Genomic DNA, 27,193 nt, shown 5'->3' on the forward strand with positions numbered 1-27,193 from the left:
CACCGCCTCCAACATCATAGTCCCACAACCCCGCACCGCCCATTTCTACCTCCTGCCCAAAATCCACAAACCTGACTGCCCCGGCTGACCCATTGTCTCAGCCTGCTCCTGCCCCACCGAACTCATCTCTGCATACCTCGACACGGTCCTGTCCCCCTTAGTCCAAGAACTCCCCACCTACATTCGGGACACCACCCACGCCCTCCACCTCCTCCAGGATTTTCGCTTCCCCGGTCCCCAACGCCTTATCTTCACCATGGACATCCAGTCCCTGTACACCTCCATCCCCCATCACGAAGGACTCAAAGCCCTCCGCTTCTTCCTTTCACGCTGTACCAACCAGTACCCTTCCATTGACACCCTCCTTCGACTGACTGAACTGGTCCTCACCCTGAACAACTTCTCTTTCCAATCCTCCCACTTCCTCCAAACCAAAGGAGTAGCCATGGGCACCCGCATGGGCCCCAGCTATGCCTGCCTCTTCGTAGGATATGTGGAACAATCCATCTTCCGCAACTACACTGGCACCACCCCCCACTTTTTCCTCCGCTACATCGATGACTGTATCGGCGCTGCCTCGTGCTCCCACGACGAAGTTGAACAGTTCGTCCACTTGACCAACACCTTCCACCCCGACCTCAAATTCACCTGGACCGTCTCAGACTCCTCCATCCCCTTCCTAGACCTTTCCATTTCTATGAGAAAGTAAGGACTGCAGATGCTGGAGATCAGAGCTGAAAATGTGTTGCTGGAAAAGCGCAGCAGGTCAGGCAGCATCCAACGAACAGGAGAATCGACATTTTGGGCATAAGCCCTTCGCCCGAAACGTCGATTCTCCTGTTCCTTGGATGCTGCCTGACCTGCTGCGCTTTTCCAGCAACATATTTTCAGCCCAGCTTTCCATTTCTATCTCGGGCGACCGAATCAACATGGACATTTACTATAAACCGACCGACTCCCACAGCTACCTAGACTACACCACCTCCCACCCTGCCCCCTGTAAAAACGGCATCCCATATTCCCAATTCCTTCGTCTCCGCCACATCTGCTCCCAGGAGGACCAGTTCCAATACCGTACAACCCAGATGGCCTCCTTTTTCAAGGACCGCAATTTCCCCCCAGACGTGATCGACGATGCCCTCCATCTCATCTCTTCCACTTCCCGCTCCTCCGCCCTTGAGTCCCGCCCCTCCAACCGCCACCAGGACAGAACCCCACTAGTCCTCACCTACCACCCCACCAACCTCCACGTACAGCGGATCATCCGCCGTCATTTCCGCCACCTCCAAACGGACCCCACCACCAGGGATATATTTCCCTCCCCTCCTCTATCAGCATTCCGAAAAGACCACTCCCTCCGTGACTCCCTCGTCAGGTCCACACCCCCCACCAACCCAACCTCCACTCCCGGCACCTTCCCCTGCAACCGCAAGAAATGCAAAACTTGCGCCCACACCTCCCCCCCTTACTTCCCTCCAAGGCCCCAAGGGATACTTCCATATCCACCACAAATTCACCTGCACCTCCACACATATCATCTATTGTATCCGTTGCACCCGATGTGGCCTCTTCTATATTGGGGAGACAGGCCGCCTACTTGTGGAACATTTCAGAGAACACCTCTGGGACACCCGGACCAACCAACCCAACCACCCCGTGGCTCAACACTTCAACTCCCCCTCCCACTCCACCAAGGACATGCAGGTCCTTGGACTCCTCCATCGCCAGACCATAGCAACACGCCGGTTGGAGGAAGAGCGCCTCATCTTCTGCCAAGGAACACTCCAACCACTAGGGATGAACTCAGATTTCTCCAGTTTCATTTCCCCTCCCCCCACCTTGTCTCAGTCAAATCCCTCGAACTCAGCACCGCCTTCCTAAACTGTAATCTTCTTCCTGACCTCTCCGCCCCCACCCCACTCCGGCCTATCACCCTCACCTTGACCTCCTTCCACCTATCGCATTTCCAAAGCCCCTCCCCCAAGTCCCTCCTCCCTACCTTTTATCTTAGCCTGCTGGACACACTTTCCTCATTCCTGAAGAAGGGCTTATGCCAGAAACGTCGATTCTCCTGTTCCTTGGATGCTGCCTGACCTGCTGCGCCTTTCCAGCAACACATTTTCAGCTCTAGTCCTCACCCTTAACAATTTCTCCTTCGAATCCTCCCACGTCCTCCAGGCGAAAGGGCTAGCCATGGACACCCACATGGGCCCCAGCTATGCCTGCCTCTTTGTTGGCTACAGTGCATCTTCCAGAGTTACACCACTCCCCCCTCCCTTTCCTCCTCTCCTCCTCCCCCCCCCCCCCCCCACTCCCACTGCCAAAATGATAACTGCATTGGCGCCACCATTCATCAACTTCACCAACACATTCCACCCTGACCTTAAATTCACCTGGACCACCTGACACCTCCCTCCCCTTCCTGGAGCTCTCCATCTCCATCAACGACGACCAACTCAACACTGACGTTATTTGTTTTAGAAACCCACCAACTCCAACAGCTACCTGGATTACACTCCTTCCCACGCTACCTCCTGCAAAAATGCTATCCCATATTCCCAATTCCTCCGCCTCCGCCACATCTGCTCCCAGGAGGACCAGTTCCACCACAGAACCACCGCCTTCTTTAAAGACAGTAATTTCCCCTCCCACGTGATTGAAGATGCCCTCCAATGCGTCTCATCCACGTACTGCACCTTCACCCTCAAACACCACCCCTCCAACTGCAGCAAGGTCAGAGCCCCCACCCGCCCCGGTCCTCACCTACCACCCCACCAACCTCCGCATAAACCGCATCATCTGCCGACATTTCCATCACTTACAAACGGACCCCACTACCAGGGATATGTTTCCCTCCCCACCCCTATCTGATTTCCGCAAAGCCCATGCCCTCCGTGACTACCTGGTCAGATCCACACCCTCCAACAACCCACCCTCCCCTCCTACCGCAGGAATTGCAAAACCTGCGCCCACCCCAAAGGAGCCTTCCACATCCATCAAAGTTTCACCTGCACTTCCACAAATGACATTTATTGTATCCGTTGCTCCTGACGCGGTCTCCTTTACATTGGGAAAACTGGACGCCTTCTCGCGGAGTGGTTTAGGGAACATCTCCGCGACACCCGCACCAATCAACCGAACCGCCCCATGGCCAAACATTTCAACTCCTTCCACTCTGCCAAGGAAATGCAAGTCCTGGGCCTCCTCCATCACCACTCCCTCACCACCCGACGCCTGGAGAAAGAACGCCTCATCTTCTGCCTTGGAACTCTTCAACCCCAGGGCATCAGTGTGGACTTCACCAGTTTCCTCATTTCTTCTTCCCCTACCTTACCCCAGTTCCAACCTTCCAGCTCAGCACCATCAACATGACCTGTCCTACCTCCAATCTTCCCACCGACCCACTCTACCCTCCTCTCCAACCTATCACCTTTATCTCCACATCCATCTGCTATTACACTCTTAGCTACCTTCTCCCTAGCCCCATACCCCTCCCATTTATCTCTCCACCCCGGAAGCTCCCAGCCTCCTTCCTGATGAAGGGCTCCTGCCCAAAGCGTCGATTTTCCTGCTCCTCAGATGCTGCCTGATCTGCTGTGCTTTTCCAGCACCACTCTAATCTTGATTTTGTAAATGATGTTCATTTTGCTTGTTGTCTGTATAGGATCTTTTAAGTTCATTCACTGCTGTTTTAGTGTGTTGGTGGTTTTGTGGGATGCCCAGAGGTCTAGGTTGTCTGGCAGTCATTTCCGAGATGCCTCTGATGTAGGGGAGTGTGGCTAGGGTTTCTAGACACGTTTTTGTCTGCTTGTTTAGGTTTGTTGCTGAGAAAATCGGTAGTGTGTGTTCATTAGGTACCTGTTCTTTTTGAATACGCTGTATAGGTGATTTTCCTCTGTTCTTCGTAGTTCCGCAGTGCTTCAGTGTATGGTGGCTCATTGAAATGTTCTAGAGCAGCTTCGTTTGTGGGTGTTGGGATGATTGTTTCTGTGGTTCAGTATTTGGTCCATATGTGTTGTTTTCCTGTTGGCCCTGGTTTGAAGCTCTGCATTGACTGCTTGCTTTACTGTGACATCCAAGAATGGCAGTTTGTTGTTGTTTTCCTCCTCTTGTGAAATTTTGGTCTCGCAGGTTTCCTCTAATTTGCTTCATTAGTGACAAAGGTGTCATCCACGTAGCAGACCCAAAGTTTGGGTTGGATGGTTGGCAGAGCTGTTTGTTCGAGTCTCTGCATTACTGCCTCTGCTCAGAACCCTGATATTGGAGATTGGGGTACTCTGTTGGTTTGCCTGCAAGATTTGTTATTGAAAGTGAAGTGGGTGGTAAGGCATAGGTCCAGTCAAGTTGGACATGTTTAGTGTGCGTGCCTTTGGTTCTTCTAATAGTACAGTCAGTCAGTGTTTCTTTGGTCAGTTGATGTTGATGGGTGTGAACGGAGCTGTTACATTAAAGGAGATGTATTTCATCCTCTTCTATCTTGGTGTCTTTGATGGTGTTTAGGAATTCTTGGGTGGAGTGAATGGAGTGGCGTGAGACTTCTACTAAAAGTTTTAGTTGTTGGTGTAGTTCCTCGGCTATTCTGTATGTTGGTGTTCCAGGTAGCAAGACTATGGGTCTGATGGGGGTTCCTGGTGTGTGAATTTTCAGTGAAGCATGGTGTGCTGGATCCGTCTGGTTTCATTTTTTGGAAGTCAGTCTTGTTTAGTTCTCCAGATTTCTGGGAAGTATTTTGACTAAGGCTGTGACTCGGTTTCTCGTGGTTTGGGGGGGGGAGTCAGGTCTATCGCCACCTGTTGCTATGTGTCAGTACTTGCAAACAGTGCTTTCACTTTCTCAATGCAGTCTGTTCGGTTTAAAATGACTCAAGCATCCTTTGTCTGCAGGTAGGGTAACAATGTTTTTATCTTTTGTGAGTCCTTCTAGAGTTTTCTTTTCTTGTGTATCGAGTATATTTCCTTCCTTTTTCCTGCTTAATGTTCATGTGACTGTGTTATAGTTTGCTGGGTTTCTTCTCTGAGTTCATTATCTTTCAGTGTTGTTTCTAATCCTAAGAAATCTTTCTTGTCCACATCCCGAAAGTTGTAATTTAATCTAAGATGGCTTTTTCAGTGTCTGATAAGGGTCGGTCAGATAAGTCGGTCAAAATAGCAACGCGAAAGAATGGATTAAAAAAAACTTATCTGACCGACTCTCAACAGACACTGAAAAAGCCACCTTAGTAACAGGATTAAATTACAACTTCCAGGATGCAGACAAGGAAGATTCCTTAGCAGCATTAGAAACAACACAAAGACAATGAACTCACAGGAGAAACCCAGCAAAACAACAGGAAAAACAACACATACCGGCCAATTACTAAACTACAGAAGCAATCATCCTAACACACACAAACGCAGTTGCATTAGAACATTACTTCAATGGGCCACCACACACAGCAGCACCAAGGAACTACAAAGAGCAGAGGAAAATCACCTATATAGTATATTCAAAAAGAACAAGTACCCAATGAACATACTCTACCTATTTCTCAACAACAAACCCAAAAAGGAATGACTACCAGACAACTCAGACCTCTGGGCATCATGGTAGCCCACAAATCCACCAACAGACTAAAACAGCTGCTAATGAACTTGAAAGACCCTACACAGACAAGCAAAACGAACGTCATTTACAAAATACTTTGCAATAACAAGCACTGCATTGGACAAACAGGCAGAAAACCAGCCACCAGGATACATGAACATCAACTAGCCACAAAAAGACATGACCCACTATCACTAGTATCCTTACATACAGATGAGGAAGGACACCACTTTGACTGGGACAAGACATCCATCCTAGGACAAGCCAAAGAATTCCTAGAAGCATGGCATTCCAACCAGAATTCTATCAACAAACACATCGACTTGAACCCCATCTACAACCCTCTTGAGAAAAAGAATGGGAAATAATGTCAACACAGGAAATGACATCACCAAACCAAGGAAACCTAAACGCAAGAATAGAAAATGGGACATATCACCAGCATTTCACTGGAGGCTCACTGGTGTGATGACGAAATGTGTGAAAACAAACTTTCCAGCTCAGCGAGCAAACTTACATTCAAACTGTAAAAGCAATGAAATAGTGAGCTTATCGTATTCGATTAAATTCTACAGTCAATCGTGGCTTGCACTCAGCCAAATATATCAACCTGATGCTTTGATGCAAAATTCACTTGAATCATGCTACTATGCTGAAAAGACTCAGTAAAGTACCCATTCCTCAGTAAATTTCACATTAGTTGAAATTATGGCATTGTTAAAATGCATACTTCACTGAGCATAAGGAGAAATTGTCATGTCAACCTAGAGAAAGTTTTGAATATGAGCCTGATCCTCCATTAATAGTAGTTAAGCAGATATAACTGCTTTGAATGTACAGCCAAGGAAGTCTGGCTGGAACACTCCAGAGATAGTGAGTTAACATAGGAAATAGTTTTCTAATATTTTTGCTATTCAATGGCAGACAGTAGTAAAGAAATCAGGTAAGGTATTCTTCGCTGTTCATAAAACTGTAGGATTCAAAGTTTGAGAGAAGATTTGTAGCTCGGGTGCTCGTTGTTGTGGTTCGGCGAACATACTGTAGGATCTGTAAAATGGATTTTGTACATCAATTCATACAGATGTTACATTTGCAACCAGTTAGATGGCCATGTAATAAATGACAGCAGGACAGGTTTGGACATGGTGCAGAACAGAATATTATCACAACATTTTCACTTGGGTTCACTTTCTCAGAACAATATTTTCAGATTTACACCAAATACTTACAAGAATACAGCAATTAAGAGCAAGAGTGGGACATTCAGCTGCTAAGCCTGCTCTGCCATTCAATAAAATCATTGCTGATTTGATTGCAAGCTCAACTTCAATTTTCAGTCCACCACCCCATAACCCTTGACTCTACTGTCACTCATGAATCTCATTCAGACTTGAATACATTCAATGTGACAACCTCCATTGCCTTCTTGGAAAGGCTAACAAACATCAGAAAGAATATCCCAGTCTTAAATGGAGAACATTATCTTTTAATGTTGCCCCTTTCTGGAACCATTCATTCCTACAAGTAGAAACATCCTCTCAGCAGCAACCCCATCAAACATTTGGACAATCTTGTACATTTTAATAAGACCACCTCTTATTTGTTTACCTCCAATGGATATAGATCCAACCAACTTAACTTTTCCTCATCGGATGACTGCTTGTTATAACATAGATGTGAAGGTGCCAGTGTTGGACTGGGGTGGACAAAGTCAGAAGTCACATAACACCACATTATGGTCTAACAGGTTTATTTGAAATTACAAGCTTTTGGAGCACTGCTCCTTCCATCAGGTGAAGTGACTTTACCTGATGAAAGAGCAGCGCTCTGAAAGCTTGTGGCTTCAAACAAACCTGTTGGACTATTACCCAGTGTTGTATGATCTTTGACATTATAGTATAGCACTCTTCTAATTAGTAGTGGATCTGTGAAATAGCATGGCAATGTAAACAGTCACTCATTCCAAAACCAATGAGTAATACTTGTAATGCTAAGCACTATTCTGGCCAAGAGGTCTCCCTCAATCTACATAAAGAAAAGGATCTGGTCACAATCACACTGCTGTTTTTGGGCTTTTGTTGCATGCAAATTAGCTGCCACATTTCCTACATGACAACCGTGAGTACATATCAAAAGTACTTCATGAACTCTAAAACAAATGTCCAGTGATTTTAAAACCTTTCATTTTATTGCTCATTTTCATATGTAATGGAACTATAACTATAGCAGTATATTAAACTAACGTAATTTATATTTAGAATAATTAGGATATTTGAAGGATACTAATGCAAAGTTAAACTTATGGCATTGTTCCATCTAAATCTCACAAACAACCATTATTGGGCGTGCCCTAATAAAAGTTGGACTGCAATCAAATTTAAAACTGCCAAGTCATTCCCACATCCTATCTCTGCCAAAAATGCTCGAAACTTAAATAACGAAATCCAAACCAAATCTTTAGCAATTAAAGGTCAATATAACGTTTTACCTTTTTTGGAATGAGTCTGGTTACATTGCTATATTATTTCAAGATCCACTATTAATTAGAAGAGTGTAACAATATAACATGCAACTGCAGTATAAAAGAAGTAAGTTATGATGGTGAGTAAGAAAAACTAAGAAACCTGGCTATAAATTTGGCTGGCAAATACCAAAAGGTTTTAGTGAAAGAACACCAAAAATGCATTAAGTGCAATTTCCAGTTATGAGGGAAGCAAAGTAAGCTTAATTAAGTATAACAAAGCTAAGCTTCAGTGCATTGCTAGTTAATTGTGGCTTCCACCCAAAGGGACAAGTTTTCAATTCCAATTGTTATCCTTGCTGAAACACAGGCTAGGACACATCAACTCTATAATCTCATATTTCCTCCTCAAACATCTTTAAAACCAATGATAAATAAACAATGATGATGGTCACTTGGGTGAGGTACTGCATGATCTGTAAGGCAAAAATAATCAATCCACAAGAACAGAACATCATCTGGAGATGATGGGTTCAAGCCCCACACTGGTTCCGCAGCACAATCTAAGCTGACATTGCAACAATGTTGAATTCCCCAGTGCTACATGGGCTATCCTTCAGAGATGATGTGAAGATGCCAATTTTGGACTGGGGTGGATAAAGTCAATTATCACAAATCACCAGGTTATAGTCTAAAAGGTTTATTTGAAATTATTTCAAATAAACCTATTGGACTAAATCTATTGTGTGATTTTTGACTTGAGAAGATGTTAACAATAGATCAGATTAATGACTAGTTTCTGAGTAATTTTTGTTGAGCAGTTATGCTATCATATATCATAAGCTTCAGACTGCTTACTCAAGTCACTATTCTAAAATGAATGATTTATGAAAGTTAAAATTTATAGAAATGTTTTATACAAAAGTAAATATTATCATTCAACATTCTTTATTGATTTATTACAATATATCATGGGTTCATTATTTAACATATGTTGGTTACATATGATTTGAACTATAATTCAATGGCATTAGATTCTCAAATGCAAAAACTTGCAAATCTGCAGTCTTTTAACTGTGTTGGAGATAGCAAAGTAATCTTTCTCAAAAAGTGAGGGTATGGTGTGGAGCGACCAGGAGAAGGCAAGCAGATGAGGTAATTATTTTTGAGAAGCATTAACATCAATATTTCAGATCACAGTGAGAAAAGCGTTCTGTAATGGAAAAGACAACTGTAGAAGCCTGTCTGTTCCTCACTCCACAAATAGGTTTTTCCAACTCCACAGTACCTGCAAATTTGGTATCTTTTAAAGTGAACAATGAGAACAAGGGAAAAAAAAATCCTTGCACAAAGAGGTAGGATTCAGATGAAAGCACTTCCTTTGTTATAGGCATATAAATAACATCCCAAGAAGGTGCAGGATAAATAGCAATGCTGCGGAGACAGTGACCACCGTTGCCTGGGAAACCCTGCAGCTCAGAATTAAAACAGTGATATGCTTTCAACGCCATGCAAATCTTATACCATTCATAGAAGCAAAATTATATTTGACAAGGTAATTATGGACAAGGTATCTTCTGCACATGCTATTCTGCCTACTAATCCCGAATTCCAATCCTTTCCCCATTCACCACCAATATTTTCATATCATTTGTTTCTGCTCAATATTGTTGCACCAGCATTGTACAAATAAGTCATTTGTATCCGTTATTCATGCAAGAATATGATAGCCAACACCACCCAATGCATAAGATTAATAAAATATCTTAGTAAACAAATTAGTAAGGAGAAAACCAAACTTGCCCACTCTATTGTCACATGTTACTGATCCAGTACCATCACATGACTTTCATAAATTGCAGACCAGATTCAGGTTAATTTCAAGTTTTTTTCTTCTCAAAATTTAATTTTGAAAAAACAACTTACTTTTCATTCAGACGAACACCAACTTTTTCTAGGCCAATGTTCTTGGTGCATGCATCACGCCCCACAGCAATTAATACCTAAAGGAGAAAGTTGATGTTTCCTTAAAAAGGTACATTCACAATTCTCATGAAGCCATTACTAGCAAATGGGACTTCACAAAAAAGCATTACCACATAATCAGACTCCCAGCCCTCTGAAATAAATGCTACTTAAGTAGTAATTCTGATATGTTGACTCATTGCACACTAGCTGTAACATGAATCTTCTCAATCTAAATTTACACTGAGGAGATGTGCCAAATTACCATCGCTATTCATGGATCAGAAACACCATGGATTTGGAATTAGCTAGACCAGAAACAGCTTGACAAAAAATAATTTGGACAACAAATCAGCTCTCCAGTTATATTAATTTTGTCTCCACTTAGTGCAAAAAAGCTCCATCTTTGAAGTAATTTCATGTATAATCAAAAACTATCAATTACTTCACAAGAATGCACACATGCAGCATCACAGTCTGAGATTTAAAAGGACAGCAAACCCATCTGCTTCATCCCCATCCCCCTTTGCAGAATACTTTTCTCCCGATTTGATTACAATTAAATTTGAACTGAACTAATCCCAATCAAGGAGCCAATTGAACTCTCTTTCCTAAGACATGGCAAGTAAATCCATTTACTTCTCCCTGTTATCCTGTGCTTGTGTTTTCTGAATGTAACGTTCATCTCAGCTCATTTTCCACTGCTATATTCAGTGAAGGTTAATGTAAAGAATTAGCTTTTTTTTTACAATTCATAGAAAGAGGACATTACTGGCAAGGACAGTACTTATTACCCATCCTTAATTGCCTAAAATAAAGAGTCAACCACATTGCCATTGGTCTGAAGTCAAATATAGGCCAGACTAGACAAGGGTGGTAGAATTCCTCAACAGATGGGTTTCACAACAAGTCTTATTTCAGATTTTTATTGAATTCAAATTCAATTCACGATCTGCCATGGTAAGATTTGCACCCATGTCTCCAGAACATTAACCTGGATTCCTAATCCAAAAGATATCACCACTACACCACTATGTGTCTACAGTACTGTCCAACAGAGAATTAGTGTTGTTAGGAAAAATAAAGCTCCTTGTAAAACTAATTATTCAAATTATTCTTCAAGCATCATGAAAATTTAGACTGGTTTCAAACTTACTATAAAAGTTGTTTTAGATCATTAAGACATGGGAACCAGTAGGCCATTCAGCCCATTGATGTTCCACCATTCAATGAGATTGTGGCTAATAATCTTCAACTCCAGTTTCCTGCCTGTTCCTTTTAACCCTTGATTCCCATACTGATTAAAAAACTCGCTTAGGATCAAAGTACAAAAGAGGCTCTTTGACCCATCGAGACTGCACCAACAAGGACTCCACAAAATCTACATCAGTCCTACTTTCCAATGCTCAACTCATTGCCTTTTATATTATGACATCTCAAGAGATCAGTGCTCTTTAAAGGTATGAGCTTTCCCACCTCAATTACTTTCCCATGGAGTGTGTGCCAGGTTCCCACAACTCTCTGGGTGAAAATATTCTTCCTCAAATCCCCTCTAAGTCACCTGCTTTTCACATTAATATTATTTCCCCTCATGCTTCTACTGATGCTTCAAGTAACTGAACCTGTTTTCTATCTACTCTTTCCAGCCATCTCAATCTGGTTTCCTATCAGCCTTATTAAATACTGCCTCAAAAGCCCTCAGCAGTAAAGAACTCCACAGATTCCCTATCCTCCAAGAGAAGAAACTATTCCTCATCTATTTTAAAATGAGCTACATGTTAGAATTAGAATCCCAACAATGTGTAAACAGACCCTTCGGCCCAACAAGTCCACCCCTCCAAAAAGTAACCCAACCAGGCCCTTTCCCCTACCCTATATTTACCTCTAATACACCTAACCTACACACCCCTGAACAAAATGGGTAATTTAGCATGGCCAATTCACCTAACCTGCACATCTTTGGATTGTGGGAGGAAACCAGTGCAGATACTCATAAGAAAATTCCTCCATATTCAGAATCAACCTAGTGAATCTTTTCTGGACTTCCCCCAATGCCTCCTGTATGAAGGTGAAATTGTGTACTGTACTTTCAGAGAGACTGGAAGCTGGCACAGACTTAGAGAGGAACACATTGTGCTGAAAGAATTTAAAATGTAACATTTGACTGTGAAACCAATAGTGCAGTTGAGTTGCCATGATACAAAAACAAATTCAAATTCAGCCAGTCAGCTTAAATTATGCCCCAGATACCAAAATCCAATCGAATTTGAATTTTACTGTTTGGGAGAACATCAAACCAATGAAATGATCTAATGTTTTGGGGTATAAAACCAGACATTTTGAACAGTTAGAAGGAAAACGGCCAAGAAAACCAACATGTATAGATGCTAGCCAATAGCTCTCTGAAAGGTACCTGTTCATATGAAAGACCTGCTATGCAGAATATTGAAGAAAAAAACGACAGAGGAAAATCTGCAGAGGAAGATACAAAGAGAAGATTCGACAGCTAGCTGGTTTTGAAATTTGAACTTTTTTTGTAAATCTCAATCGGGGTTTTAAAATCAGACCAGTATTGTAGAGTAGGAGGTAAAAGATAGGTTTAAGAGAAAGGAGTCGTAATAAGTTGTTTAATGTTCTCTTCTGGACTAAAGTATAAAATTGTTAATTTTTACTTTAAATAGTGATCTATGGGATAGTTCTTGGTCTTTTGAAATTTAACAGATTATGGCACAAAGTGAGCTTTTCCGTGTCGGGTTTAAATTAGCAGAGGAGTTTACCCTATGTCGAAACAGTTTGGGGGCTGGTCACAGGGATTTGAACAGTTTGGGTCTTGGTTTTGTGACTTTAACAGGTTTAGACAGATCCAGTCTGTGATTTGGACAGAGTTGAATAGATTTGGGGTACAAAACAGTCCAGTAGATTTAAACACTTGCCGGTTAAGCAGACTACTGAAGACGAGGGGAAAATCTGCAGAGGAAGATATAAAGAGAAGATTTGGCAGCTGGCTGGTTTTGAAATTTGAATTTTGTTTCGTAAATCTTAATTGATTTTTTTTTCCAAAATCAGACCATACTAAGAGTGGGAGGTAAAAGCTAGGTTTAAGAGAAAGGAGTTGGAAATAGTTTTTTAATGTTCTCTTGTGGACTTAAAGAATAAAATTGTTAATTTTTACTTTAAATTCTCAAAATGTAACATATGAGGTGAACTTCTCTGTATGTCAGGTTTAAATTAGTACAGGGGTTTACCCCGTGTCGTAACCTAAATATACCTTTCCTTACATAAGGGGACTAAACCTGTTCACACAATTTCAGCTCTGGTCTGACTACTGCCTTGTAGAGTTTAGCAAGATCTTCTATTTTATACTCCATTCTCTTTGAAATAAAGGCCAACATTCTATTTCTCTTCCCCATACCAGCTGAACGTGCATGCTAGATTGTCTAAATGATTTACGCACAAGGCCTCCTAATTCCATTTCACTCTGGCTTCCTGCACTCAAAAAATATCTTGCTGTTCATGCTTCTGAAGAAAACACACAACCTCACATTTTCCCACATTATATGCCAGCTGTAAAATGCTTACCCACTCACTTACCTATCTATATCCCTCCGTAATTTTTGACCTTTCATATTTGATTCTGCAGCATCTTGTGTACCAAAACAGATAGCAATAAAGTGCATTATACTTACAGTATTGTATTCACCATCAATGACCTCTGTACTTATTGTGGACTTTGCAGTCACTTTAAGTCTTCCAGGTGTTCCAGCCTCTAGCTGCTCAACCTACAAAAATAATTGGGTAACAAATCTGAGGTTAAATAAAGTTTTACATAAAAACCAGAAGATAAATAATGAATTAAAGCTTTAAAGTAATTTGATATCTTCAGGAAATATATGCAAACTCACCAACACTAATGTATTGCAAACTAGGAGCAGAAACAAACTCTACAGCCTTGGTCCATTTATTCCTGGATTTTAACTTTTAGCAGTAAATACAGGAACTAACTGACAACAGGAAACTGGGTATTTGGTAGAGAGGGTGGAAAGATAATTAATAATCTAATAGGGCTGCACACTCAAGTGAGAAGACTAATGCGTGGAAACGTATTTGGATCAATTTAAAGGAAGCCAATATAGCCCATGTCCCACCTTCCTGCACCATCAGAGTTAAAATCCTAACCACCTCAACCTCCATAATTCTTAGAGTCATACAATCATACAGCCCAGGAACAGACCCTTTGGTCTGAAGTAACTCCCAATTCTGCCACTATCTAGTCCCATTCAAAACCACATCATCTAGATCCCAAAATGCCTTTGCAGACGTCTCTCCCTGACCACAAGCCTCCATATCACATTTTTCCACCATTTGAACAAACCCAGTATTTTAGACTGTCTTCCCCAATGCTTCCAATATTTTCTGGACCACGTTCCAAAAGCATTAGGCTGAACTAACCGTGTTCCTAATACAGAGGAACCTTGATTTTCCCAAAGAGATGGGCGGGCACTACTTCGTTCGGATAATTGATTATTCAGTTAATTGATTCAATGTCTTTCCTCTGGGGTTCGGAGTTTTCTGTTAAGTCCACTCCCCGTTCAGGAAACTCAGCAGCAGCAGACCGCATGCATGCCCCCACCCCACTTCCCCTCCCAACCCCGCCCAGCGACGACCCCCCCCAACCCCGACCAATGCCGCCCCTTCCCCAACCCCGACCAACGCCGCCCCCCCCAACCCCGACCAGCACCGCCCCCCCCAACCCCGTCCAGCACCGCCCCCCCCAACCCCGACCAACGCCGCCCCCCCCAACCCCGTCCAGCGCCGCCCCCTTCCACTCCCAACAACACCCTCTTCTCCCCCTCCCAAACCCCGCCCCCCAATTCTGTCCAACACTGCCCTCTCCATCCCCCCAACCCCATCTAACACTGCCCCCCGCCCTCCACCCACCACCAGCCCCTCTTCCGGGCTGCCAGACTGGACACTAACGAGAAGACTGCTGCTGCTGCCACCGCTTTTTGGAGGGGTGAGTCTCCAAACAGCACGCGCGCATGCGTACAGGACAACGTTGAAGAGATTATCTGGGGAAGGGGGGGTTTAGGGTACACGCCTGTGTAGAACTCCATGGAAAGTGTGTGGGGAGAAAGAGAGGGCGGAGGTCAGTCATTTGGAGATGGTGCCTGGGGTCCCATCAGCCCAGGAATGTTCTTGGCAGCATTTCAGTAAGCCGAGTTCACTTTTAATCACTTGTAAACAAAAGACGCGATCAGTGTTGGAAACATGTCTTTGATGTAATGTTTCTATTGGGACCTCTAGATCTCCTTCGGATAATCCGATATTCGTATAATCGAGGTTCCTCTGTAATATCGCCTAAATCATATGTAGTGTAAAATTCTAAAAGGATTATAAAAGCATGTAAATATTGTTTTCTGTTCCATCCCCCATAAACTAGTTTTCTGAAATAGAAGGACACATCGCTCCATGTTTGATAGTAGCAGCTTTGTACCCAGACAGTAAAGAAATGAAAGTACAAATTATGCAGATAAGATACTTTATTACCTTGATTGGCACATATTTTTTCAGAAATTTCACCCCGTGAGATTCCATATATGCTCCAACTTTCCCTGCCATTTCCTGATCAAATCCACGTAGAAGAATGGAGCGCACCATCACAGTAACATCCAATCCCAAGCTACATAGAAAACCTGCACACTCCAGTGCCACGTAGGAAGCACCCACAACCAGAGTCTTCTTTGGACAGTAAGACAGGGAGAAGAGATCATCACTGCAGAAACAAAGCAAAGAAAAGAAATCAACAGATTATTTTATGAAGCAAGACATTCTTTATCTCTTAAGTGTCAGTCAGAATTCTAACCCTAACCAAATGTATTTGTGTCATTAGCTCCATATGCACAAAGTTGGCAAAGCCAGTGATGGAATGTTACAGAGTTAAAGGGCAAGCTTGAATGGTCATCTCCCATACTCACAACTACATTCAATACAGGTGAAAAGGATGATATTAAAGAAACATGATTTGGAGGTGCCGGTGTTGGACTGGGCTGAACAAAGTTAAAAATTTCACAATACCAGGTTATAGTCTAACAGGTTTATTTGGAAGCACTAGTTTTCAAGGCGCTGCCTCTTCATCAGGTGCTGAGGAAGGAAATTTACCTGGTAATGCAATACTCTTTATCTCCAGGTATTTTTAAATAACGAGGTCTTTCACCAGTTGCAATAATAAACTTTTGTCCTGTGTGAAAGGTCACTTTACCCCGTTTGTTGCTTGCCTATGGACAGAAAGAAATTCATATTAAAATCCAACTAATGAGTATTTTTATCTCCATTAATTGTTAAAATTGGTCCAAGTACTGTATAAAAAAGGAAAACCTGCTATATTCAGTTTATGCTAACAGAGAAAGAAATGGTCTTGGATATTTTATTTACCAGAACTCTATTCCTTTCCAATGTTACACCAGTTGTGAGGTTGTTAAAGTTAAACTATTGCCACTGGAAGAAATTGGTCACGTCAAAGGCAGCTACCTATACATTCAATGAAGCATGCATGAATCACAGCTGCTTTACTCATTATTGCATCAACGGTTGCAATACAATCTCATGCATTAATCCTAAAATTACAGGTTCAAAATTGAGTTCAGACAGATTTTGCATGTGACTAATTCTGATCAGATTACAGGATAGATTTCAGGACACAGATGAGAATTTTTCTGAGGACTGAGGGTCTTTGGAATTGTGTTTCTAAAATACCAGAGGCAGGTTACTGAATATTTTTAAGATGCAGGTAGATAGATTGCTGTTAGACAGGAGAATCAAAGGTCATCAGGTAATGGGTATTAATGAGAACAAGAAAACTATGATTGAGTCTCTAAGCAAGATCCCAGTGACAAAGTGAGAAATGACCAGTTAAGCTGCTTTTATTCAGTATTACGATTCGAAACACCAAGAAACAAAACATGATCATCACTGAAAACAGTGTTTTAAAAGAGCAAATCTAAAATACTGTACAGATATTTAGACCGAAAGTAACAATCTGCATTGCGATTCACTATTGTAACAACCTTACAATATATCCAGGAAGCAGTGGCATAATGGTATTGTCACTGGACCTGGAATCCCACCATGGCAAATAGTGGAACTTGAATTCAGTAAAAATATGAAAAGTCTAATAATGACCATGAAATTATTGTTGACTGTCATAAAAAAAAATCTGGGGCACTAATGGTGGAGTCCAGAACACTCTGCCTAAAAGAATATTGAGAAACTAACGTCTTTTAGGGAAGGAAAACTGCTGTCCTTAGCAGGCCTACAAAGGACTCCAGATCAGATCTGATAGTTCAAAGTTTGAGAGAAGATTTGTAGCTCGGGTGCTCGTTGTTGTGGTTCTGTTCACCAAGCTGGGAATTTGTGTTGCAGACGTTTTGTCCCCTGTCTAACATCACATGATGAGGTAATATCACAGAAGCGCTTCACAGGAGGCTCCCAAGCACTGAGGATGTCACCTAGACAGGAGACGAAACGTCTGCAACACAAATTCCCAGCTCGGCAAACAGAACCACAACAAGACCTGATAATTCTCAATCCACTTTCCTGCCTTTTCCCTGTAACTTTGATATACTGGTTGAAAATGTATCCTCACCATGAATATAATGAATGGGTCAGCCTCTGCAGCCTCCTGCTGTAAAAAAATTCCCCAGATCTAAGAGATGAAATTCCTCATCTCCGTTCTAACTGCATAGCCCCTTACTCAGATTTTAGTCCCACAAGGGAAACAATTTTCTTCACTACCCTGCTGGTTGGAGTCATACCTATCACGAAGGAAAAAGTGAGGACTGCAGATGCTGGAGATCAGAGAAGGGCTCATGCTCCTTGGATGCTGCCTGACCTGCTGCGCTTTTTCAGCAACACATTTTCAGCTCTATCACGAAGGAAGATGGTTATGGTTGTTGGAACCAGTCATCTCAGCTCTAAGTCAACCCTGCAGGGGCTCCTTAGGGTAGTATCTTAGGAACTCTTCAGCTCCTTCATTAATGATCTTCCCTCCAACATAAAGTCATAAGTCAGGATGTTCACTGATGATTGCACAATGCCCAGCAAAGCTTGCAACGTCTCAGATGCGGAAACACAGTCAGGTCCGAATTCAGCAAGATTTGGAAAATATCCAGGTTACCTGCCTTTTATCAGCTCAAACATTTAACTTAGTATCTCTTACAATGAGCAAATATCTGTTTTGCTTTCAGTGTAGTTTTTACTTCTTTAGACATGTTCTTTAGAGGTCAGGGATTGGAGTGCAAGAGAAAGCACTAATTAGAGGGAATAATTCAAACTAAGATTAAATGTAGAAACATTACATACCTTTATCTTATGTGGTTCCACAAACTCTGCATAGCTGTTACTGTAAGTTACTTTCTTGTCTCGCAATGCCACCCTGTAGCCCCAGTTGAGAGAACCAATGTAGTTCTGAATGGAATCTTTCATCTTAGCCCAGTTGTGGTGAACTGTAAGTCATTAAAAAAAATGAAAAATCCTCACGTTAGTGTTGATAATGTATAGTTAACAGCCTGTAGAACATAGAATCTTGATCTTTACTGCCACCATTACATAGGTCTCCATTATTGGAGAAGCCTCAAATACAGTTTTCAAACCCTTCCAAATAAACAGATGAAACATTTTAAAGACAACAATTCTACCCTGCATTGCAAGGACTGCGACTCCTAAAACTAAAACACAGCAAACTTTGTTTTAACTGGAACCTTATGGACTGGCACTCTAAATAATCTGGCAAAAATTATAGACCTGAAATGCCGGTGGTTTACTGTACTATCATGCTGTCCGCAATGTCCAAGTAAACAGCTGCGGGTGAGAGTGAGAAGACTCTCTCATCGGTTTTATTTAAGGCAAAGTTGCATATTATTTAAGTGATATATGCTGTAAATAAAGTGCAACAATGATGTACATATCCCCTGCATTACATTTCTACTACATAGTGTATGCTTTTACACTGATTATGTAGACTTCTTGATCAACCAGAATATCTGATCAATTGGCACAGCCCCTGGTTCCATGGATGCCATTTAATAACAGATTTGCTGTATAAAAGCTCTCATTTCTTGTTGCCTTGTCAGTAAAAGCAAAAAATAGATTTCAGTATCTTGACATTCAAGGTTTGTATACATAGCTGAAAGTGAAAATGAATTAAACAGGAACAAGTATAGGATGAGTAAAGGCAATTTAGACCCTTCACTGGAATGAAGGGTACATGCTAGCATGTTGGGCTGAATGGCATGTTTTCATGTAGCTGTAACACAAATCCTCTTTGGAGAAGTCCAGCAGAGAAACGTGACAAAGGAAAGCCTGAATTATTTTTTAAATTGTTCTTGGATATTGGTATTACTCGCAGTCACATTCATTATACACCTGCAAATGGGCTTTTACATTCAAGTTGCTTATTCAGAGGCTATCAAGAATCAACAACAACCAACTTTTACACTGGAATAATGTACAAGGGAACAGGTAGAAGTGAGACGTCCCCTTACTCAAAAGTAATTAATGAAACAGGTGAATTTCCATGTTCAGCAGAATTTGGCAATTTTTTCATTGCAACCCATTACAATTTAACAAACTTAATATTTTCTACATAATATAAAATGGCTGAATTGATTTTAGATGCTTTACAGCTGTGTTAACTAACTACCTTGTGTTTTACTGGAGAAACCAGATTCTAAAGCGCAAAATATTCACTATAGCCGAGTTACCTCAAGCCTTACCTTTCTCATCAAATTCCCAGCCAAATTTACGGGAATCTAAGAGGCCTTGGCCTAAGAGAGCAGCTTGATGCATCAACTTCTTTGGAATGCAACCAACATTTACACAGGTACCTCCAAGTCCTGCAAACAAGAACAGGTGAGGGAGACAGTAGTTCAAAAATAAATCAGAAAAACAATGTCCTCCTGAAATCTATAGCATGGACCTTTTGGATATAAGGTGCTCTGGGTTGTACACTTCAATATCTATCACCAAGAGTGGTTCAGCAGCATCACTCATGACTGACCTCCAAGGCATGCTTCTGCCAGACTGGGCTGATGGAAAATAATGAGGGAACCACCAAAAGGAAAAAAAGATACTTGACATTACCTTCATCATAATACCTATCTGAAGCAAATGCATGCATCTACAACTGTACTGGCAGAAGTCACCACCACACATTATTTTGAAGACAATCTTCATGCTGAGGATATTCTCAATCCTGTTACGTGGCACTGTCACCATGCTGAAAGACATTTAGAACAGATCTACAACTCAAAGCTGAGTATCCTTGAACAGCTTTGTGCCATCAACAGCAGTATATTCAACCGTAATCTGCAACCTCTTGACCTAGCACAAGGCAAAAACCTCTCTTTCATTGCAGCCTTCTTCTACCCAGCTTTCAGAACCTTCTTCCCATTTCCGCATCCCTCTTGTAGCCACCTTATCCCCTTCCTCAGCACCCATCCAGAAACAATAGAAGGAACTGTCTGCTTCAAATAAAAGCACCCCTAATTCCAGCCTCAACTAAAGCTAGTCCCCCAGAAACTCCCTTACTGCTTTCACTCATGTCTGTGGATCCTCTGCAGTTTGTTTCTCTGTCATATTAATTGGTCATGATTTAGAGATGCTGGTGTTGGACTGAGGTGTACAAAATTAAAAATCACATGACACCAGGTTATGGTCCAATAGGTTTAATTGGAAGCACCAACTTTCAGAGCACGGCTCCTTCATCACCTGATGAAGGAGTAGCGCTCTGAAAGCTAGTGCTTCCAATTAAATCTGTTGGACTATAACCTGGTGTCATGTGATTTTTAATATTAATTGGTGATAGGTTACCTATCAGCAGCAAGCACAGAAGAGAAGTAGCCTGTGATTGGCACATCTTCTCCTTATTGTTTATTTCTATTCTACTTATGTTTTTCTGATTGGTCAAGACTATGAGTGGGTTGTCCTGATCAATGGGAGAGCTTTCAGGAATGGATTCACCTGTCACTTCTGTTATTTTGGGCACTGGTCTAAACACATGCTTTATTCTATTGTTACCAGACAAGGGATTAACACTCAACGTGTTAATGCTCAATGTGGAGTTCAGCCAGCAGAGAACCAGATATTCCTAATAATATCAACATGGCATTAACCGTTTTTTTTTTATAAGCAAGGGAATCGAGGGTTGAAGGCAACAGACAAGACTGTGGAGGTGAAACCTCAACCAGATCAGCTATTATCTTATTGAATGGAGTAGGTTCAAATGGATAAATGGCCTACTCCTTCGCTTTTTCCATGTGTGTATAAACCTTTAACAAAGGACAAGACATTCTAAGCAGCAGACACAGGTGACAGTCAAAACAATGTGATTATACAACCAGTAGATCAGATCAAAGTCATGCACTTTTGCACATCCAATCGGGAACAGTGGAGGACAATTAAACAACCACACAGAAGAGAATGCTCCAAAAACACGCACAGCCTTAATGATGGCAGTCTGGCACATCAATATCAAAGTTGAAAAGTGTGGTGCTGGAAAAGCGCAGCAGGCCAGGCTGCATCTGAGGAGCAGGAGAATCGACGTTTCGGGCATAAGCCCTTCTCCTAGTTGATCTTAACCCACATCAATGTCAAAGATAAGATTAAAGCACCTTCTGCAAGAGTGTTAAGTGGATAACCTATTATAATCTACCCTAACCTGTGTAGGTTAGGTACATTAGTCAGGGGTAAATATAGGATAATAGGGTAGGGGAATGGGTCTGGCTGGGCCACTCTTCGGGGGGGTCAGTGTGGATTATTTGGGCTGAAGGGCCTGTTCCTACACTGTAGGTATTCCATGATTCTAACCTCTACAGCTCGCTGCTGCGAAGAATTTCACATATTCACTGTGGTCTGAGAGAAGAAATTAGTCATGTCTTAAATAGGTGAACCCTTACTCCGAAGTTATGCCCTTTGGTCAGAGGCTCTACCACAAGAGGAGACAACCTTTCCACATCTACCCTATCAATTTAAGAATCTTGTATGCTTCGATAATATCACCTCTTGTTCTTCTAAGCTCCACATATAGGCCCAATTGACTCAACTTCTCTTAAAATCCCTTCAATGCCAGCACACATTTCCTCAATAAAAGGAGACAAAAACTATTCATAGTATTCCAGCTATGGACTGACTCGAGCCTTGTAATGTTTTAGCAAGATTCTTCCATTTTTAACTCCATTCCCTTTGAAAGAAGAACTAAGATTCAATTATCCATCCCAAGAAACACAGAATCAGACAGTGAGAGATTACACATCTAAACTACACTCAGGTATTACATTCTGTGGTTGTCACATTCTGTCACCCTCTGTTCCCTCCTCCCATCCCAGTGGGAGTGTCTTCTCTGGCAGTTAGACATACCATTGTTCAGCCATTCTCACATTCTGATCACTTAATCTGAACTATCAGCATCAACATCCTTTCTCCCCTTCGCCCCCACTATTGCATAAATGCTGCCCCCTCCACACACCACTTCAGCTCTGAAGAAGAGTCATCTAGACTCTAAATGTTTGCTTGCTTTCTCTCAATGGATGCTGCCTGACGTGCTGTGATCTCCAGCACTTTTTGTTTCCAGTTCAGATTCCAACATCTTTAGTAATTTGCTCCTCCTCCACCTTCTAGGTGAAAATTGTTTTCCTAAAATTCCCTCTAAACTTCCTGCATTTTGCCTTAAAATTATGTGACCTCGTTATGACCCTTCAAAGAAGGGGAACAGCTGTTTACTATCCACCCTGTTTTTGCCCCTCAATTTTATACACTCCCATCAAGACCTCCCCCAACCTTCTCTGCTCTAAAGAAAATAACCTGAGCTTATCCAGGCTCTCTTCAAAGCCAAAGCCCTCTATCCCAGGCAACATTTTGGTAAATCTCCTTAACACCCTCTTATCGCAACCACATCCTTCCTATGGTGCACAGACCAGCAAACAGTACTCCAACTATGCCTAACCAAAGTCCTATACAGCAGCAACATATCTTCACTACTTATAACATATGCCTCAACCAATAAAGGCGTGCGTCCCTTAACCACAGGTCATCCCCAATTTGTGACAGTCTGACAAACAATGTTTGTACCTACAAACACAATCCCATACAGGGACGTAATTTGAATTACCTGACAAACAAACATTTCTTGCACTTATGAATGGATGCTTTATATTGCCCTGCGATTCGAATTGCAAACAGACTCACCCTATAAAACCCATTCACAATCTAGGGATTGCCTATACTCTGCCATTCCTCAAGTACTCTTTGTCCTGTTACTTCTTCCAAATTGCATCACCTCACACTCAAAGGTTAAATTCCATATGCCACTGAAATGCCCATGAGACCAATATGCTTACCAACCTCCTGTAACCTAACACTTTCCTACTCACCATCAAACTCCCAAACAATGTTTGTGTCATCCACAAACTTATCATCACCTCACACACTCATCTGTTTAAGTTTATACATACAATAAACAAAGGGTCTATCTTCAATCCCTGTACTACCCCACTGGATACTGACTTGTTTACCCAGTCTATTGTGCTGAACTTGTGTGTTGGTGTTTCTGATTCATGCACAAGCCTCTTGTGCTTCAATAGTGCAGTATTTCAGCTCTTTTATTCTTCCTGCCAAAGTGCATAAACTCACACTTCCCCATGTTATATTTAATCTGCAAATTTCCCTCCAGGCCATACACCATACTGGCTTGGACTTATACCACTATTCCTTCACTGTTGCTAGGTCAAAATACTCAACCTCTCCCTAACAACATCAGGGTGCATCCAAAGCATATGGACTGTTGCAGTTCAAGGTAATAGCACATCACTATCTTCAAAAGCAATGAGAGATGGGCAATAAATGCTAGTCTTATCAGTGACTTCTACATGTCAAAAACAAAAGCAGAAAGAATGTTTTGAATATAAAACAAACATACCTACCATAAATGAAAATTGAATACCATGCCTTTGTGCAGTTTTAAACTTTTATGATAAGAACGCCTCATCTTTCATTCTCAGAACCAAATAATCAATCCACATGTAGGATTCTATGGATAACATTTGAATTCCATGCCAAACATAATCCCAAATTAGTCCCACATTCTTGCCCCCGGCCCTTATCCCTCCAAATCTTTCCTATTCGTGTACTTATCCAAACCTCTTTTACACTGAAACCGTGCCCACATCCACCACGCTCTCAAAGTTTATTCCACACCCCAACCACTCTGAAAATTGTTGTCCCTCATGTCAGTTTTAAATCTCTCTCCTTTTGTCTTAAACAGCCATCACCCCCGCCCCAGGCCATTGCCTCCCCTTACTGCACACTAAGAGCCTCAAGACTAATCTACAGCTTAGTGCATTGTGAAAAGATATCTGCATGTAGTGATAAAACCTAAATGTATATTGAAGTTCATGAAAAATGAGCTAAACAAGAATAGGCTAAAAAAAACCTACCCCATGAAGTTCCCATAGGTGTCGGCACAACATAGTCAAACACCAAGACTTTCCTTCCAAGGTTTGCAGCTTCCTATAAACAGTAAAGACACAGCATATTCATTTTAGATGAAACACTCAAGATTTATGCCATCAGAATAGGAAATTCAGTCATATTCAACCTATTGGACTCAACCTTCTTAAAATTGCTAGGACTAATCTCAAAACTCATGCACAGAAAAGGGCTTAAAAATACAGTTGATGAATATCTAGAAGTGACCAAGACATTTCAGCTAAATCAAAAGCATGTTTAAAACTGCCAAAAGAAATTATTCACTTGTCAACAAAGCTGCACAACTCCTGAAGAAAGATAATGAATTAACTTTGACAGCACCCATAGAGAAACAGCAAGGTAACCTTTCAACTCTAGATGATTCTTTATCAGAACTGGAGTGAGTGTGGAGGGAGCAGCATTTATGGTATAGGTGAGGATGAGGGAGGAACTCTCTCTATTAGGTACACCCACATACTGAATCAGAAAATGTTCCTGTATGCACTTAACAAATTCCTCTCCATCCAAGCCCTTAACACTATGGCAGTCCTAGTCTATGCTTGGACAGTTAAAATTCTCTACCATAACCACCCTATTATTCTTACATATAACTGAGATCTCCTTACAAATTTGTTTCTCAATTTGCCACTGACCATGTGTGTGGGCACGGAGGGGGGGCTTAGTAGTACAATTCCAATAAGGTGATCATCCCTTTCTCATTTCTCAGTTCCACTCAAATAGCTTCTGTGGATGGATTCTCAGGAATATCCTCCCCAAGTACAGCTGTAATGTTATCCCTAATCAAAAGCACTACCCCATTTCCTCCTTTGCTATCCTTCCTATACCATCCATACCCAGTCCTGCCCATCCCTGAGCCACATCTCCACAATTGCTATGATACCCCAGTCCCATGTTCCCAAACTGTAACAAAAGCTAAACACTGCAGATTCTGCAAATCTGAAATAAAAAGACAGAAAATGATGGTATTGAGCATGTCCAACAATATATGTGGAGAAAAACTTAACATTTCAGATCAATCTTATAGATGTAATGCACTCTAATTGTTACAATCAGATCCTATTTCCCAGTAATTGCTTTTAGCACCTGTATTAAAGCCAATATAAATGTAATTATACCTTTGAAGCTGCAAGTCCTCCAGAACCACCACCTATAACGATGAGGTCATAGTCATACATTTCACCTCCCTCCAAAAGTTTCTTCAACAAGCCATCTTCATGAGCCTGTGGGAACCAAGAACAGAATTACTGAAGTATTCATAACATAGCTTGGCTTACTTAAACTGCATAATAACATTAAAGAGGCAAAGCTGACATAGAAAATGTGTGGACCACATTTGTATGGAAGCCTGCGCTGGAGGCATGCTCACAAGGTTAAATGTTGGAACAAAGTTGTTATGGAAAAAAAGTAAAGTAGCTGGCTTTATACTCATGGAAGTTTAGGAGAACAAGAACAGATCTTGCTGAAACATTAAAATACTGAGGGGCTTTATAGTAGTTGCTGACAAGGTGTTTCCCATTGTGAGAGCTTTGTGAACTTAGGGGCAGTTTCAGAATAAGTACTTTTGTATTCAAGATGGAGATAAGATGACTTTTATCTCAGATGGTCAGTGGAATTTGGAATTCTCTAGAGAGCAGTGACAGCTACCTCAATAGAGTGAGGGCTTTTCCTGGAGTTGTCACAAAACTTAAATATTCTACACATGTTTGCAAAGATTCTCCAATTTACCAGTCAGTTTAGACCAGTTTCCTTGACTTAAAGACTATTTATTACAAAAACAGGTGAACAACGATGAACTATCAAGATGCAACTCTGAGTTAACTCTAACCACCTTATAAAATTCCTCTGTCACACAAATACAGAAAAATAATGGGAAGCAGTTCCACAGCCTTTGTTCATTCTGCTTGCCAAGACTTGCTGGCCTTCAATCTCTACTCCTGGTTCTTTTCACTTCCTCACAGGCAGCAAGGTGACTGTCCACAAATAATAAACAAATATAAAGCAGGAAACACCAACAGTGCTTTGTCCGGAGGCTCACTGAAGATATTACTTCGTATGGTGACGAAATGTCTGAAAATGAACCTTTCAGCTCAGCGAGCAAACCTACATCCACAACCTCACCCTGAGCTACAAATCTTCTCAAAACTTGCTAAAATATTAGTCTCTGACTTATTGGTTGAAAGCAATACCTTACAGCAATTGGTAAGATGAAATAACTACATTCGTCAGGCTTTATATATTTTATACTACAGACAACCACCTCCCCTTCTGGAGGTCTGAAGGTAACTGTTAGTATCATTCATACCTTCAAGTTCTTCAGCTACCCAAGAACCAACCACATAGCTGTTGACATGCTGATGGCCTTTGTCATCCACAAATGGTCAAATGGTCAACAACTCAATCAGCAGATACTTTTTGCTGGACTAATTTCACTTTGCACAAATCTTGGTTTCTAGCCCAACTGCTCTACCCCAAAGGTTGAAGAAAGCAGCAGTAAGACCACCACTTACAGTCAGATTAGCTTGCTTTTTAAAAAAAGTACAAAAATCCCTTTCACAATCCTGGCTTTTCAAAACTCGTTATTTTCATATTTTAGTCCAGAGTCAAAAATATAAAGAAATAAAAATACACAGTCTTTACGGGTGAGTC

At 41.6% G+C, this 27,193-nt stretch overlaps 1 protein-coding gene across 1 annotated transcript in view; it reads right to left on the reverse strand.

Moving 5' to 3' along the window:
- The window catches only part of txnrd3 (thioredoxin reductase 3), a 62,971-nt gene that overhangs the window by 16,908 nt on the left and 18,870 nt on the right, over window positions 1–27,193 (reverse strand). Inside the window, exons 4-11 of the mRNA XM_043707572.2 lie at window positions 25,663–25,767; window positions 24,496–24,568; window positions 19,780–19,899; window positions 18,368–18,510; window positions 16,169–16,284; window positions 15,557–15,782; window positions 13,696–13,788; window positions 9,971–10,047 (exon numbers count right to left, since the gene is read on the reverse strand). Coding sequence (XP_043563507.2) covers window positions 9,971–10,047; window positions 13,696–13,788; window positions 15,557–15,782; window positions 16,169–16,284; window positions 18,368–18,510; window positions 19,780–19,899; window positions 24,496–24,568; window positions 25,663–25,767 — 953 coding nt within the window. The remainder of the gene's footprint in view (window positions 1–9,970; window positions 10,048–13,695; window positions 13,789–15,556; window positions 15,783–16,168; window positions 16,285–18,367; window positions 18,511–19,779; window positions 19,900–24,495; window positions 24,569–25,662; window positions 25,768–27,193) is intronic.

This window comes from Chiloscyllium plagiosum, unplaced genomic scaffold (genome assembly GCF_037043375.1).
Source record: "Chiloscyllium plagiosum isolate Xiang-an unplaced genomic scaffold, Cpla_swu_hap1 HiC_scaffold_14, whole genome shotgun sequence".
In the NCBI taxonomy this organism is placed as follows: Eukaryota; Metazoa; Chordata; class Chondrichthyes; order Orectolobiformes; family Hemiscylliidae; genus Chiloscyllium; species Chiloscyllium plagiosum.